At 42.8% G+C, this 16,433-nt stretch overlaps 2 protein-coding genes across 2 annotated transcripts; both read right to left on the reverse strand.

Moving 5' to 3' along the window:
• Positions 1 to 1,317: 1,317 nt before the first annotated feature.
• LOC309500361 (trace amine-associated receptor 13c-like) lies at positions 1,318 to 2,364 on the reverse strand (the record flags this gene model as incomplete). The annotated part of the gene is made up of 1 exon (XM_082171955.1): positions 1,318 to 2,364. Exon 1 carries the CDS (start codon positions 2,332 to 2,334, stop codon positions 1,318 to 1,320), a length of 1,017 nt encoding a protein of 338 aa, XP_082028081.1. The 5' UTR covers positions 2,335 to 2,364.
• Positions 2,365 to 13,925: 11,561 nt separating this feature from the next.
• On the reverse strand, positions 13,926 to 14,972 carry LOC309500430 (trace amine-associated receptor 13c-like; the record flags this gene model as incomplete). Its single annotated transcript, XM_082172066.1, has 1 exon — positions 13,926 to 14,972. The coding sequence occupies exon 1, from the start codon at positions 14,940 to 14,942 to the stop codon at positions 13,926 to 13,928; it is 1,017 nt and encodes a 338-aa protein (XP_082028192.1). The 5' UTR covers positions 14,943 to 14,972.
• Positions 14,973 to 16,433: the final 1,461 nt, after the last annotated feature.

The following is a 16,433-nucleotide window of genomic DNA, read 5'->3' on the forward strand; positions in this document are numbered from 1 at the left end:
TGTGTGTGTGTGTGTGTGTGTGTGTGTGTGTGTGTGTGTGTGTGTGTGTGTGTGTGTGTGTGTGTGTGTGTGTGTGTGTGTGTGTAAATGATTGAATACTGTATATACACCACTCATATTGGGTGTCCATATTTTATGGGGACATAGACTGAACCTAACCTTACCTCTAAACACAACCCTCACAGAAAATTTACATTTTCAAAAAAACATAATTTAGTATAATTTATAACATGTTTTCTGTTTTCATGGGGACCATAAAAAAAGTTTCCTCAAGTTCAGACATTTCTGATATTACTATCTTTGTGGGAACGTTTGAGTTTACCAGGACACACACACACAAACTGTGATTTCTAATCCAGGAACCATGTTTGAGAACTTTGAGAGCCCTGGTGGAAGAGTGGGGTAACATCTTGATAAACTGGTCAGGAAGTGTGTGTCAGTGTTGGGGAGGAGGGTGGACTCTGTAGGAGATTTGGTGGAGGAAAGAATGAGGAGAACTGAGAGGTTTAGGAGGTCATTTGTCGACCGCCATAAGACTACATAATGGACCTGTTTGAAGTGCATTAATTATTTACTACTAATGATAGTAGTAGCTTGTTTTGTCATTCACTTTTTTTAACTGTTACTTTCTGTGTTTTTATGAGTGTATTGTAGTGAGAATGCTTGTTTGTAGACAACACACACTATATGCTGCTGGACATCTGAATTTCCTCTGTGGGGATTAATAAAGGCATCTAACTAACTAACTAACATCTCACAGTAAGAAAAGGCCAGTCTGCTACAGACCATGAGGATGATCTGTGGGACTTACAGCAGCTCCTGGCTACACCAGATATGACTGCTTACTTTCATATTGTTCAGGGACTCATTGTTCCATTTCTTTTCATCAAATGTCTGCGGAACTTGTTTAGTTTATGTTTATGTTGTTGAATCTTTTTATGTTCATACCAATATTTATACATTAAGACATTTTCTGGAAATAAAAGCAGTTGAAAGTTGGAGGACATCATTTTTTTTACCGAGTTTAGTTCTGTATGACTGTCCCTTTTTTGTCTTTATGTTTTTGATAGATAACACAGATGCAACATGACTGATGAAAGTGATTAAGCATAAAGCACACAATATCTACATTTACCATTTAGTTTATTTAATGAGCTAATTTAATACAATTTATGAACTAATTTCAGTTTTAAGAAATTGTTCAAATTGAACATGAAATGCAGAAAACATACTCTCTGAAATAAAATAAAGATACATGTAGTGTAAATACAAATATAAATCCTACAAAGATAATCATAAAAGTGCTATATAAATGCCTCATTCTATTCTATTCTCTAAAATATCGACCAGAGAGGATCCTGGCTGAAATATTTTCAGAGTTAAGATGTGTTTAACTGTCTTTTTAAACCAGGGATAAAATATAGCATAGATCAGAGGATCCAGAGATGGGTTTATGTTCCACATCCATGTTATAACAGCTCTGGCTATGTTAGAGTTTACCAATATTTCACAGGTATAGTATGGAACATAGCCAATCATATAAACTACCACAATGATTCCTAATATTAGAACAGCTTTACTCTCAGATTTCCTCTTCAATGAACCTTCTGTTACACATTTACCACCCTTCATCTGAGAGTTTATGACTTTCACATGCTGAAGTACTACATAGAAAATCATCAAATATAAAGTTAGGCATATGATACATGGAAAAATAAAAGTAATTAACGCATCAGCGATAAACATGGTAATTCCCCCACTAAGAGCACAATCTCCATAACACACGTCGGCTGTGGATGAATTAATGTTAAAATATTTAACCACAATTACAACTGAAAGAGCATAAGATAATGAAAAAGCCCAGCTCAGACAGATGCTTATTACAGTTTTAGTTGTGGTTATTTTCTGTGGGTAGTGTAAAGGGTAACACACAGCCACATAACGATCGACAGCAATTAAAACTAAACTACTGAGAGCTGCTGTGGAGAGCGATCCAATGGCTATAATATACAGACTACAGAAAGTTTCTCCAAAGTACCAACACTGAGCCTCAATCTGTATGATGGCCTCTACGGGCATCACAATAAGTCCAAAAAGCATGTCGGCCACAGCCAGAGAGAGAATAATCAGGTTTGTTGGAGTGTGAAGCTTCTTGAAGTGAGAGATAGAGATGATCACCAGCAGGTTCAGAAACACAGTCCATGCTGACAGCAATGAAAAAACCACATGCATAATAATGTATTCATGTCTAGAGTATTCAAATATCTTGATACATGATGAGTTGATGTCAGGAAAGCAGTAAAGAGTCTCATGATCCTCTGTCTCATTAGCCATGAGTGAGTCTCCTCATGTTAGGAGTTTGTTCTGCTCTCTTTATTTGTTCTGCTCACTTTATACAGTGGCTGGATCAGACGGCCCACCCATCTACTGCCCACTGATGATGTAACATACAAACGTTTTATTTATTTATTTATTTATTAATTATAAATTATTTTAAAGTTGAACATTAGCTTTGAAATGTAATTAATTTCTTCAGTCCAGATTAGAATTCTCTTACACTTTTCAAATCTTAATACTTTTTTGTTTTATTTTTTTGCTTCATTTCTTCGCTGTTTTGGTATTGTTTAGTATTTCCACATGAAAGCAAAGCACAGGTGGAACTGAACTGAACTGAACAGGCCACTGTAGATCACTCTTCCTTTGAGCAGCTCCTGGAACTCATCTGAAGGGTAATTTGGTGTGGTTAAGATGATTTCTGTGAATTAGGAATGGGGTCCAGAAATAGAGGGGTTATGTCATCCATTGGAATTCAAGAATGCTTGAGCTGTCCATAATCCTCCCAGTTTACCCTGTAAATTGACTACTGCAATGTAATAAGTGGGCAATAACTGTCCCATATACAGAACACATTATCAAAAATGGTGAAATAATCTTTATACTGAACAGTGAAAAAGCTATTGAATTGAACATATGTGTAATAAAAAGGATTCAATTCCGCTCACTCATCACACAAATCGCTCACTCTGCACTTTAATAAAGTTTGTTTGTTTGTTTGTTACACTCTACCTTGTCTGCCTTCTTATGGATGTGACAGAAGACCGGACCAACAAAATGCAGAGCACGAGCACCGCTAACACGGATCCATTCGCTGAATTGGTCAAGTCAAGTCATCTTCATTTATATAGCGCTTTTAACCATGTAGATTGTTCCAAAGCAGCTTTACATTGATAATAGGAAATTCCCTTCACAGGGAAGAGCCTAGTTGACATTTCAGGACTGCGTTGTCGTCGTGTCCAGGCGCAGGTCCTTCATCAGATCTGGATACAGCCTGGATCTGGCGGACTGCAGTAAACCTCGGGATAAACAGAGAGACTAAATGATGTAACGAGTACATCAGGATGTACAGTATGGGAAGAGTTCCCGGTTCCGGCTGACCTAATCTATGCAGCCTAACATTGAATTATAGAAGTCTATAATGTGTTATGTGTATGCTAGGTCAAAGAGATGTGTGTTTAGTCTAGCTTTGAACTGACAGAGTGTGTCTGCTTCCCGGTGAACGCCGTTCGTCATGCACTTCCTCCACCACCCACCACTTCTTCATCTGCTGCCTATGCCAGTCCCATGGCCCGAGCAGCGACATACTGCGGCGAGGCGGAGGATTGCTGCGGGTTTATTCTACAGTTGTCAAGTCAAGTCATCTTCATTTATATAGCGCTTTTAACAATGTAGATTGTTCCAAAGCAGCTTTACAGAGATAAGCGTATAATTTAAGGTAACAGAGATTGTTTCGGCTTTACAGCAGAGTTAAGTTATTTCCATCTAAAGTTAGTTTTGATTGATTTGCTTCCGTCGCAATGATCATTTGTTATTAAATTAGGGGCCGCTAAGACGACACCATTCTCTCTACACAGACTTTAACGCGAAGATGTGAGAAACGCTGATGGCGTTCACATGCGCATTTAGAATGGGTTCTATAGTTATGTGTGTTTGAATATACGCAGGTTTGGAATTCCCTACAAGCCAAGCCTAAACAAAGTACTTGTCTTTCCTTATAAATTTTGATAAAGAATTTTATTTTATTTTGTTGCTTTGGGGTAGGAACGCGAAACGGATTTTCCCGACAACGCCTTATCTGTAGAGTGGTAGTGGGATCCTCCATAGGGAGAGACTAGTTGGCACTTCAGCACTGCGTTGACATCGGGTCCAGGCGAAGGTCCTTCGTCAGATCTGGATACGGCCTGGATCCGGCAGGCTGCAGGAAAACCTCGGGATAAACACAGACACTAAAATTAGCGTAGATGCCATTCTTCTCATGATGTAACGAGTACATCAGGATTTTTGGGAAGTGTTCCCGGTTCCGGCTGACCTAATATATGCAGCCTAACATTAAATTATAGAAGTCTATAATGTATTATGTGAAAGCTAGGTCAAAGAGATGTGTCTTTAATCTGGCTTTGAACTGACAGAGTGTGTCTGCTTCCCGGACAATGGTAGGAAGACTGTTCCAGAGTTTTGGTGCTAAATAGGAAAAGGATCGTCCGCCAGCAGTCGATTTTGATATTCTAGGTATTATCAACTGGCCGGAATTTTGAGATCGCAATAGACGTGACGGACTATAATGCGTTAAGAGCTCGCTCAAGTACTGCGGAGCTAAACCAGTTAGTGCTTTGTAAGTGATCAGCAATATTTTAAAATTGATGCAACGTTTAATAGGGAGCCAGTGCAGTTTTGACAGAACTGGGCTAATATGGTCATACTTCCTGGTTCTGGTAAGAACTCGAGCTGCTGCGTTTTGAACTAGCTGTAGTTTGTTTATTAAGCGTGCAGGGCAACCACCCAGTAGAGCATTACAATAATCTAGCCTTGAGGTCGTGAACGCATGAACTAATTGTTCCGCATTTGTCAATGAGAGCATATGGCGTAATTTAGATATATTTTTAAGATGGAAAAATGCAGTTTTACAGATACTAGACAAGTGACTTTCAAATGAAAGATTGGTATCAAAGAGCACACACACACACACACACACACACACACACACACACACACACACACACACCCAGGTTCCTAACCGACGACGAAGACTTAACAGAGCAGCCATCAAGTGTTAGACAGTATTCTAGATTATTACGTGAGGAAGTTTTTTGTCCAATAATTAGAAACTCTGTTTTTTCAGAATTTAGAAGTAGGAAATTACAAGTCATCCAATTTTTTATATCCGCTATGCATTCCGTTAATTTTGTGAATTGATAAGTTTCGTTAGGTTTTGAAGAAATATAGAGCTGAGTATCATCGGCATAACAGTGAAAGCTAATGCCATGTTTCCTAATGATATCTCCTAAGGGTAGCATGTACAGAGTGAACAGCAGCGGTCCTAGTACTGAGCCTTGTGGTACGCCATACTGAACTTGTGATCGATGAGACATCTCATCATTTACTGCTACAAACTGATAACGGTCCGATAAGTATGATTTAAACCATGCTAGTGCATTTCCCGTAATGCCAACATAATGTTCTAATCTATTTAAAAGAATGTTGTGGTCGATAGTGTCAAATGCAGCACTAAGATCGAGTAACACTAATAGAGAGATACAACCACGATCGGATGATAAGAGCAGATCATTTGTGACTCTAACGAGAGCTGTTTCGGTACTATGGTCTAAATCCTGACTGGAAATCCTCGCAGATATCATTTTTTTTTTCAAGAAAGGAACACAGTTGTGAGGATACTGCCTTTTCTAATATCTTTGACAGAAAAGGTAGATTCGAGATCGGCCTGTAATTGACTAATTCTGTAGGATCAAGTTGCGTTTTTTTAACAAGCGGTTTAATCATAGCCAGCTTAAAGTTTTTTGGTACGTATCCTAGAGACAAAGACGAATTAATGATATTAAGAAGAGGATCTATGACCTCTGGAAGTATTTCTTTCAGTAGCTTAGTCGGTATAGGGTCTAACATACATGTTGTAGATTTAGATGATTTAATGAGTTTAGTAAATTCTTCCTCTCCTATAGCAACGAATGAATCAAATTTTTCCTCAGGGAGACTACAATGCACTGCCTGGTGTGATACTGTAGTAGACGGTTGCATAGTTATAATTTTGTCCCTGATATTATCAATCTTATAAGTGAAGAAGTTCATAAAGTCATTACTGCTGTGTTGCTTGGAAACTTCGGTGCTTGAAGCTTTATTTTTCGTTAGTTTAGCCACCGTTTCAAATAATTACCTAGGATTATGTTTATTTTCTTCTAATAGGGTTGAAAAATAAGCAGATCTAGCAGCTTTTAAAGCCTCTCTGTAAGTAATCGAGCTCTCTTTCCATGAAATGCGAAATACCTCTAGTTTTGTTTTCTTCCAGTTGCGCTCCATTTTTCTGGCTGCTCTCTTAAGGGCCCGAGTGTGCTCGTTGTACCACGGCGTTGGACTATTTTCTTTAATCTTCTTTAAGCGCAACGGAGCAACTGTGTCTAAAGTGCTGGAAAAGAGAGAGTTAAACGTTTCTGTTGTAATATCTAGTTCTTCTAAGCTATCTGAGATGCTGAGATGATGAAACTGATTAGGAAGATTATTATTAAAGCAATCTTTAGTGGCAGAAGTGATAGGTCTCACATATTTGTAACACGGAGTCGGCTTTGCAGCCTTGGCTAAATGCAAATTACACGAGACTAGGTAATGATCTGAGATGTCATCGCTCTGCTGCAGAATTTCAACGGCATCAACATCTATTCCATGTGATAATATTAGATCTAGAGTATGATTACGACGATGAGTAGGTCCTGACACGTGTTGTCTAACTCCAATTGAATTTACAATGTCTTTAAATGCCAATCCCAATGCATCTTTTTCATTATCGATGTGTATATTAAAATCACCAACAATTAGTACTTTATCTGCAGTCAATATTAATTCTGATAGAAAGTCCGCAAATTCTTTGATAAAGTCTGTATGGTGCCCTGGTGGCCTGTATACAGTAGCCAGCACAAATCTCAAACGTGATTTATCGTTTACACTATATATTTTCACATTAAGCACCAATGCTTCAAAAGAATTATATTTAAAACTTTTATTTTTCCATTTACCATATGCCTAACTTTATATATGAGGATTTTCTATGTAGTACTGCAGCATGTGAAAGTTATAAACTCTCTGATGAAGGGTGGTAAATGTGTAACAGAAGGTTCAGTGAAGAGGAAATCTGAGAGTAAAGCTACTCTGACATTAGGAATCATTGTGGTAATTTATGTGCTTAGCTATGTTCCATATTATACCTGTTATATGACGGTAAACTCTGAAATAGTCATAGCTATTGTAAAATGGATTTGGTACATAAACACATCTCTGAATCCTCTGATCTATGCTATATTTTATCCCTGGTTTAAAAAGACAGTTAAACTCATCTTAACTCTGAAAATATTTCAGCCAGCATCCTCTCTGGTCGATATTTTTACAGAATAGAATAGAATAGAATGAGGCATTTATATAGCACTTTCATATGTACTACTTTACACCCAAAGCACTTTACAATCATATCAGGGGATCTCTCCTCAACCACTTGGATGATGTGACAGCAGCCACAGTACAACGGCCCCAGTGCACTCACCACACACCAGTTATAGTGGAGAGGAGAGAGAGTGATAGTGTAACGGGGCGAACAAGACGTGAGGCGTGCGGATCCATGTGCAAGCTTTTATTTATAAACATGGTAAACAGGCAAAGGTCAGACAACGGTAAACAGGTATGGTACAGGCAAGACACAAGAGAGATCCTAGGGTAAGCGTGGGTCTACGATCGGTGAACAATATCCAACAGGGCAAGGCAGAGAGATAATCCAGGTACACAAGCAATGATCCAAACGAGGGGCAAACAGAGTCCGAAGGGCAAGGCAAAGGGTAAATCCAGGAAACACAGGCAGATATCAAAACACGAGAAAACAGGCAAGGCAAGACTTAAAACAACTGCGTGGGCTCCGTAGAGTAGCTATCACTATGATATGCGCTATACAATACTCGGCGATCACAGAGAGAAAGTCCAAGGCTTATAAAGAGTGTGTGATTGGGTGATAGTGATTGTGAGAGAGTTCTCAGCTGGGAGCGTGATTAGTGTAATCAGCTGTGTGTGTCGTCCGTGCAATGGATGATGGGAAATGCAGTCCAGTGTGCGGTGTGGTGTGAGTCAATATGATGGAGAAGCGACCTCTGGTGGCTATCGTGCAGAAGGCCACAGACCGGATTTGTGACAGAGCCCCCCCACAAGGAGTGGCTTCCAGACGCTCCAATACAATCCAGGAGGGCGGTGGAGCGGAGGCGGACCCGGGGGCGGGCTGGAGGGCCAGGCCTGTGGAGCGGAAGAGAGCCTGGAGATTGTGACAGGATGGGAGGCCAGGGCGGATCAGGCTGTGCAGGTGACCAGGGTGGAGCAGGCTGTGCAGGCGACCAGGTCGGAGCAGGCTGTGCAGGCGACCAGGGCGGAGCAGGCTGTGCAGGCGACCAGGGGGGAGACAACCCTTCAGGCGGCCAGGGGGGAGACGAACCTTCAGGCGGCTAGGGCGGAGACGACCATTCAGGCGGCCAAGGAGGAGCCGAACCTTCAGGCGGCCAGGGCGGAGACGACCATTCAGGCGGCCTGGGCGGAGACTTTCCCTCGGGCGGCCAGGGCGGAGACTGTCCCTCGGGCGGCCAGGGCGGAGACTTTCCCTCGGGCGGCCAGGGCGGAGACTTTCCCTCGGGCGGCCAGGGCGGAGTCAACAGTCCATCGGACGACCAAGGCAGAGACAACAGTCCATCGGGTGACCAGAGCGGAGACTTTCCCTCGGGCAGCCACGGCGGTGAAGACCCCTCGGGCGGCCACGGCGTTGAAGACCCCTCGGGCGGCCACGGCGGTGAAGACCCCTCGGGCGGCCACGGCGGAGGAACTGGAACAGACACCAACGGCTCAGGAACTGGAACTGGAACTGGCACCACCGGAACTGGCACTGGAACTGGTACCACCGGAACTGGCACTGGAACTGGCACCACCGACTCAGGTTCAGGAACAGACACAGACACTGGCTCTGGCTCAGGAACTGGAACTGGAACAGACACAGACACAGACACAGACACAGACATAGACACTGGCTCTGGCTCTGGCTCAGGAACTGGAACAGACACAGACACTGGCTCCAGCTCAGGAACTGGAACAGACGCCGGCTCAGGGAAAGGCATGTCGGCAGCCATCTCTGCTGAGGGTAACTCTGCTGAGGACACTGGCTCGGCGGAGACCATCTTGTCCCGAGACACTTGCTCGGCGGCGGCGACCATCTTGTCCGGAGACACTGGTTTGGCGGAGACCATCTTGTCCGGAGACACTGGTTCGGCGGAGACCATTTTGTCCTGAGACACTAGTTCAGCGGCGGTGGCCATCTTGTCCGAAGATACAGGCGTGGAGTCGGCCATCTTGTCCGAAGACACAGGCGTGGAGTCGGCCATCTTGTCCGAAGACACAGGCGTGGAGTCGGCCATCTTGTCCGAAGACACAGGCGTGGAGTCGGCCATCTTGTCCGAAGACACAGGCGTGGAGTCGGCCATCTTGTCCGAAGACACAGGCGGGGGAAGAAGAAGAGGAACAGATTCAGGCTCAGTATCAGGATCAGATTCAGGCTCGGCGGGACGAGACTCCTGACGGGCAGACGTGACGTGAACAGTCTCTGGATCGGCAGACGTGACGTGAACAGTCTCTGGATCGGCAGAAGTGACGTGAACAATCTCTGGATCGGCAGACGTGACGTGAACAGTCTCTGGATCGGCAGACGTGAAGTGAAGCGTCTCTGAGCTTGACGGGACCAGCGGCGGCGAGGGCTTTGAGCTGGTTAGGACCAGCGGCGAAGAGGACTCTGAGCTGGACGGGACCAGCGGCGAAGAGGGCTTTGAGCTGGGCAGGACCAGCGGCGAAGAGGGCTTTGAGCTGGGCAGGACCAGCGGCGAAGAGGGCTTTGAGCTGGGCAGGACCAGCGGCGGAGAGGGCTTTGAGCTGGGCAGGACCAGCGGCGGAGAGGGCTTTGAGCTGGGCAGGACCAGCGGCGGAGAGGGCTCTGAGCTGGACGGAACCAGCGATGAAGAGGGCTCTGTGCTGGGCAGCGATGAGGGCTCTGTGCTGGGCAGCGAAGAGGGCTCTGTGCTGGGCAGCGATGAGGGCTCTGTGCTGGGCAGCGATGAGGGCTCTGTGCTGGGCAGCGATGAGGGCTCTGTGCTGGGCAGCGATGAGGGCTCTGTGCTGGGCAGCGATGAGGGCTCTGTGCTGGGCAGCGATGAGGGCTCTGTGCTGGGCAGCGATGAGGGCTCTGTGCTGGGCAGCGATGAGGGCTCTGTGCTGGGCAGCGATGAGGGCTCTGTGCTGGGCAGCGATGAGGGCTCTGTGCTGGGCAGCGATGAGGGCTCTGTGCTGGGCAGCGATGAGGGCTCTGTGCTGGGCAGCGATGAGGGCTCTGTGCTGAACGGGACCAACGGTAAAAAGGGCTCTGGATCGGTGGGCATGTCGCTTGCTGTCTCAGGGGCGGCGGGCACGACGCATACTGCCTTGGCTTCGGCAGATCTGCCGTAAAGTGTGGGCTCGGCTGGACTGGCGTGAAGTGCAGGCTCGGCTGGACTGGCGTGAAGCTCTAGCTCGGCTGGACTGGCGTGAAGCTCTAGCTCGGCTGGACTGGCGTGAAGCTCTAGCTCGGCTGGACTGGCGTGAAGCTCTGGCTCGGCTGGACTGGCGTGAAGCTCTGGCTCAGCTGGGACTTCGACGGAAAGAGACTGTGGAACGGTGGTTTTGGCAGGACGAGACCCCGTTCGGCTAATCTTCTTGGCCCTCCGTGCTGACATGAGCGGTGGGTCCATCACGCTGGACATTAGTCTATGACGTCCAGATACTGATCCGGCGATGGGCCTGATGGGTGGCATGACGTGATCCTCATCCGTGATACCCACAGTGAATAGTGAGCCAACAGTCAAAGCAAAATCAAAAAAGCCACTCAGTGATGAACGTGGACCCTCACGTCTAAGCTGAGATTGCAATGGTTGATTAATGCCATCACAAAAAATCTCAATCAAGATAATGTCCGGTAAATCAGAATAATGAGCGAAGGCTAAAAACTCTCTAATATGGTTCTCCAGTGATCGTGGGCCTTGTTTGAGGGCAAACAATAGTCTTGTAGTGTCCATACCTGACAAATGTCCATCTGAAAAGTTGCTGGATCCTTGTGTGGCCGAGTATTCTGTAACGGGGCGAACAAGACGTGAGGCGTGCGGATCCATGTGCAAGCTTTTATTTATAAACATGGTAAACAGGCAAAGGTCAGACAACGGTAAACAGGTGTGGTACAGGCAAGACACAAGAGAGATCCTAGGGTAAGCGTGGGTCTACGATCGGTGAACAATATCCAACAGGGCAAGGCAGAGAGATAATCCAGGTACACAAGCAATGATCCAAACGAGGGGCAAACAGAGTCCGAAGGGCAAGGCAAAGGGTAAATCCAGGAAACACAGGCAGATATCAAAACACGAGAAAACAGGCAAGGCAAGACTTAAAACAACTGCGTGGGCTCCGTAGAGTAGCTATCACTATGATATGCGCTATACAATACTCGGCGATCACAGAGAGAAAGTCCAAGGCTTATAAAGAGTGTGTGATTGGGTGATAGTGATTGTGAGATAGTTCTCAGCTGGGAGCGTGATTAGTGTAATCAGCTGTGTGTGTCGTCCGTGCAATGGATGATGGGAAATGCAGTCCAGTGTGCGGTGTGGTGTGAGTCAATATGATGGAGAAGCGACCTCTGGTGGCTATCGTGCAGAAGGCCACAGACCGGATTTGTGACAGATAGAGCCAGTTCAATTACAGAGCATCAATTGTAATAAAACTGGTAAAGCTGTCACTCATAAAGGATAGGATTATCTTTGTAGGATTTATATTTGTAATTTACACTACATGTATCTTTGTTTTATTTCAGAGAGTATGTTTTCTGCTTTTGATGTTCAATTTGAACACACAATTAAACTGAAATTAGTTCATAAATTGTATTAAATTAGCTCATTAAATAAACTAATGGTAAATGTAGATATTATGTGCTTTATGCTTAATCACTTTCATCATTCATGTTGCATCTGTGTTATCTAAAAAACATAATTACAAAAAGGGACAGTCGTACAGAACTAAACTCGGTCAAAAAAGTGATATCTAACTTTCAACTGCTTTTATTTCCAGAAAATGTCTTAATGTATAAATATTGTTATGAAAATAAAAAGATTCAACAACTGGGACATAAACTAAACAAGTTCCGCAGACATTTGATGAAAAGAAATGGAACAATGAGTCCCTGAACAATATGAAAATAAGCAGTCATATCTGGTGTAGCCAGGAGCTGCTGTAAGTCCCACAGATCATCCTCATGGACTGTAGCAGACTGGCCTTTTCTTGCTGTGAGATGTTACCCCACTCTTCCACCAAGCCTCTCAAAGTTCTCAAACGTGTGTGTGTGTGTCCTGGTAAACCCAAACGTCCCCACAAAGATAGTAATATCAGAAATGTCTGACCTTGTGGAAAAAAGTTGTTATGGTCCCCATGAAGAAAACATGTTACAAATTATACTAAATTGTGTGTGTGTGTGTGTGTGTGTGTGTGTGTGTGTGTGTGTGTGTGTGTGTGTGTGTGTGTGTGTGTGTGTGTGTGTGTGTGTGTAAATGATTGAATACTGTATATACACCACTCATATTGGGTGTCCATATTTTATGGGGACATAGACTGAACCTAACCTTACCTCTAAACACAACCCTCACAGAAAATTTACATTTTCAAAAAAACATAATTTAGTATAATTTATAACATGTTTTCTGTTTTCATGGGGACCATAAAAAAAGTTTCCTCAAGTTCAGACATTTCTGATATTACTATCTTTGTGGGAACGTTTGAGTTTACCAGGACACACACACACAAACTGTGATTTCTAATCCAGGAACCATGTTTGAGAACTTTGAGAGCCCTGGTGGAAGAGTGGGGTAACATCTTGATAAACTGGTCAGGAAGTGTGTGTCAGTGTTGGGGAGGAGGGTGGACTCTGTAGGAGATTTGGTGGAGGAAAGAATGAGGAGAACTGAGAGGTTTAGGAGGTCATTTGTCGACCGCCATAAGACTACATAATGGACCTGTTTGAAGTGCATTAATTATTTACTACTAATGATAGTAGTAGCTTGTTTTGTCATTCACTTTTTTTAACTGTTACTTTCTGTGTTTTTATGAGTGTATTGTAGTGAGAATGCTTGTTTGTAGACAACACACACTATATGCTGCTGGACATCTGAATTTCCTCTGTGGGGATTAATAAAGGCATCTAACTAACTAACTAACATCTCACAGTAAGAAAAGGCCAGTCTGCTACAGACCATGAGGATGATCTGTGGGACTTACAGCAGCTCCTGGCTACACCAGATATGACTGCTTACTTTCATATTGTTCAGGGACTCATTGTTCCATTTCTTTTCATCAAATGTCTGCGGAACTTGTTTAGTTTATGTTTATGTTGTTGAATCTTTTTATGTTCATACCAATATTTATACATTAAGACATTTTCTGGAAATAAAAGCAGTTGAAAGTTGGAGGACATCATTTTTTTTACCGAGTTTAGTTCTGTATGACTGTCCCTTTTTTGTCTTTATGTTTTTGATAGATAACACAGATGCAACATGACTGATGAAAGTGATTAAGCATAAAGCACACAATATCTACATTTACCATTTAGTTTATTTAATGAGCTAATTTAATACAATTTATGAACTAATTTCAGTTTTAAGAAATTGTTCAAATTGAACATGAAATGCAGAAAACATACTCTCTGAAATAAAATAAAGATACATGTAGTGTAAATACAAATATAAATCCTACAAAGATAATCATAAAAGTGCTATATAAATGCCTCATTCTATTCTATTCTCTAAAATATCGACCAGAGAGGATCCTGGCTGAAATATTTTCAGAGTTAAGATGTGTTTAACTGTCTTTTTAAACCAGGGATAAAATATAGCATAGATCAGAGGATCCAGAGATGGGTTTATGTTCCACATCCATGTTATAACAGCTCTGGCTATGTTAGAGTTTACCAATATTTCACAGGTATAGTATGGAACATAGCCAATCATATAAACTACCACAATGATTCCTAATATTAGAACAGCTTTACTCTCAGATTTCCTCTTCAATGAACCTTCTGTTACACATTTACCACCCTTCATCTGAGAGTTTATGACTTTCACATGCTGAAGTACTACATAGAAAATCATCAAATATAAAGTTAGGCATATGATACATGGAAAAATAAAAGTAATTAACGCATCAGCGATAAACATGGTAATTCCCCCACTAAGAGCACAATCTCCATAACACACGTCGGCTGTGGATGAATTAATGTTAAAATATTTAACCACAATTACAACTGAAAGAGCATAAGATAATGAAAAAGCCCAGCTCAGACAGATGCTTATTACAGTTTTAGTTGTGGTTATTTTCTGTGGGTAGTGTAAAGGGTAACACACAGCCACATAACGATCGACAGCAATTAAAACTAAACTACTGAGAGCTGCTGTGGAGAGCGATCCAATGGCTATAATATACAGACTACAGAAAGTTTCTCCAAAGTACCAACACTGAGCCTCAATCTGTATGATGGCCTCTACGGGCATCACAATAAGTCCAAAAAGCATGTCGGCCACAGCCAGAGAGAGAATAATCAGGTTTGTTGGAGTGTGAAGCTTCTTGAAGTGAGAGATAGAGATGATCACCAGCAGGTTCAGAAACACAGTCCATGCTGACAGCAATGAAAAAACCACATGCATAATAATGTATTCATGTCTAGAGTATTCAAATATCTTGATACATGATGAGTTGATGTCAGGAAAGCAGTAAAGAGTCTCATGATCCTCTGTCTCATTAGCCATGAGTGAGTCTCCTCATGTTAGGAGTTTGTTCTGCTCTCTTTATTTGTTCTGCTCACTTTATACAGTGGCTGGATCAGACGGCCCACCCATCTACTGCCCACTGATGATGTAACATACAAACGTTTTATTTATTTATTTATTTATTAATTATAAATTATTTTAAAGTTGAACATTAGCTTTGAAATGTAATTAATTTCTTCAGTCCAGATTAGAATTCTCTTACACTTTTCAAATCTTAATACTTTTTTGTTTTATTTTTTTGCTTCATTTCTTCGCTGTTTTGGTATTGTTTAGTATTTCCACATGAAAGCAAAGCACAGGTGGAACTGAACTGAACTGAACAGGCCACTGTAGATCACTCTTCCTTTGAGCAGCTCCTGGAACTCATCTGAAGGGTAATTTGGTGTGGTTAAGATGATTTCTGTGAATTAGGAATGGGGTCCAGAAATAGAGGGGTTATGTCATCCATTGGAATTCAAGAATGCTTGAGCTGTCCATAATCCTCCCAGTTTACCCTGTAAATTGACTACTGCAATGTAATAAGTGGGCAATAACTGTCCCATATACAGAACACATTATCAAAAATGGTGAAATAATCTTTATACTGAACAGTGAAAAAGCTATTGAATTGAACATATGTGTAATAAAAAGGATTCAATTCCGCTCACTCATCACACAAATCGCTCACTCTGCACTTTAATAAAGTTTGTTTGTTTGTTTGTTACACTCTACCTTGTCTGCCTTCTTATGGATGTGACAGAAGACCGGACCAACAAAATGCAGAGCACGAGCACCGCTAACACGGATCCATTCGCTGAATTGGTCAAGTCAAGTCATCTTCATTTATATAGCGCTTTTAACCATGTAGATTGTTCCAAAGCAGCTTTACATTGATAATAGGAAATTCCCTTCACAGGGAAGAGCCTAGTTGACATTTCAGGACTGCGTTGTCGTCGTGTCCAGGCGCAGGTCCTTCATCAGATCTGGATACAGCCTGGATCTGGCGGACTGCAGTAAACCTCGGGATAAACAGAGAGACTAAATGATGTAACGAGTACATCAGGATGTACAGTATGGGAAGAGTTCCCGGTTCCGGCTGACCTAATCTATGCAGCCTAACATTGAATTATAGAAGTCTATAATGTGTTATGTGTATGCTAGGTCAAAGAGATGTGTGTTTAGTCTAGCTTTGAACTGACAGAGTGTGTCTGCTTCCCGGTGAACGCCGTTCGTCATGCACTTCCTCCACCACCCACCACTTCTTCATCTGCTGCCTATGCCAGTCCCATGGCCCGAGCAGCGACATACTGCGGCGAGGCGGAGGATTGCTGCGGGTTTATTCTACAGTTGTCAAGTCAAGTCATCTTCATTTATATAGCGCTTTTAACAATGTAGATTGTTCCAAAGCAGCTTTACAGAGATAAGCGTATAATTTAAGGTAACAGAGATTGTTTCGGCTTTACAGCAGAGTTAAGTTATTTCCATCTAAAG

Source organism: Leuciscus leuciscus, assembly GCF_965113295.1.
Source record: "Leuciscus leuciscus genome assembly, chromosome: 1".
NCBI classification, from domain to species: domain Eukaryota; kingdom Metazoa; phylum Chordata; class Actinopteri; order Cypriniformes; family Leuciscidae; genus Leuciscus; species Leuciscus leuciscus.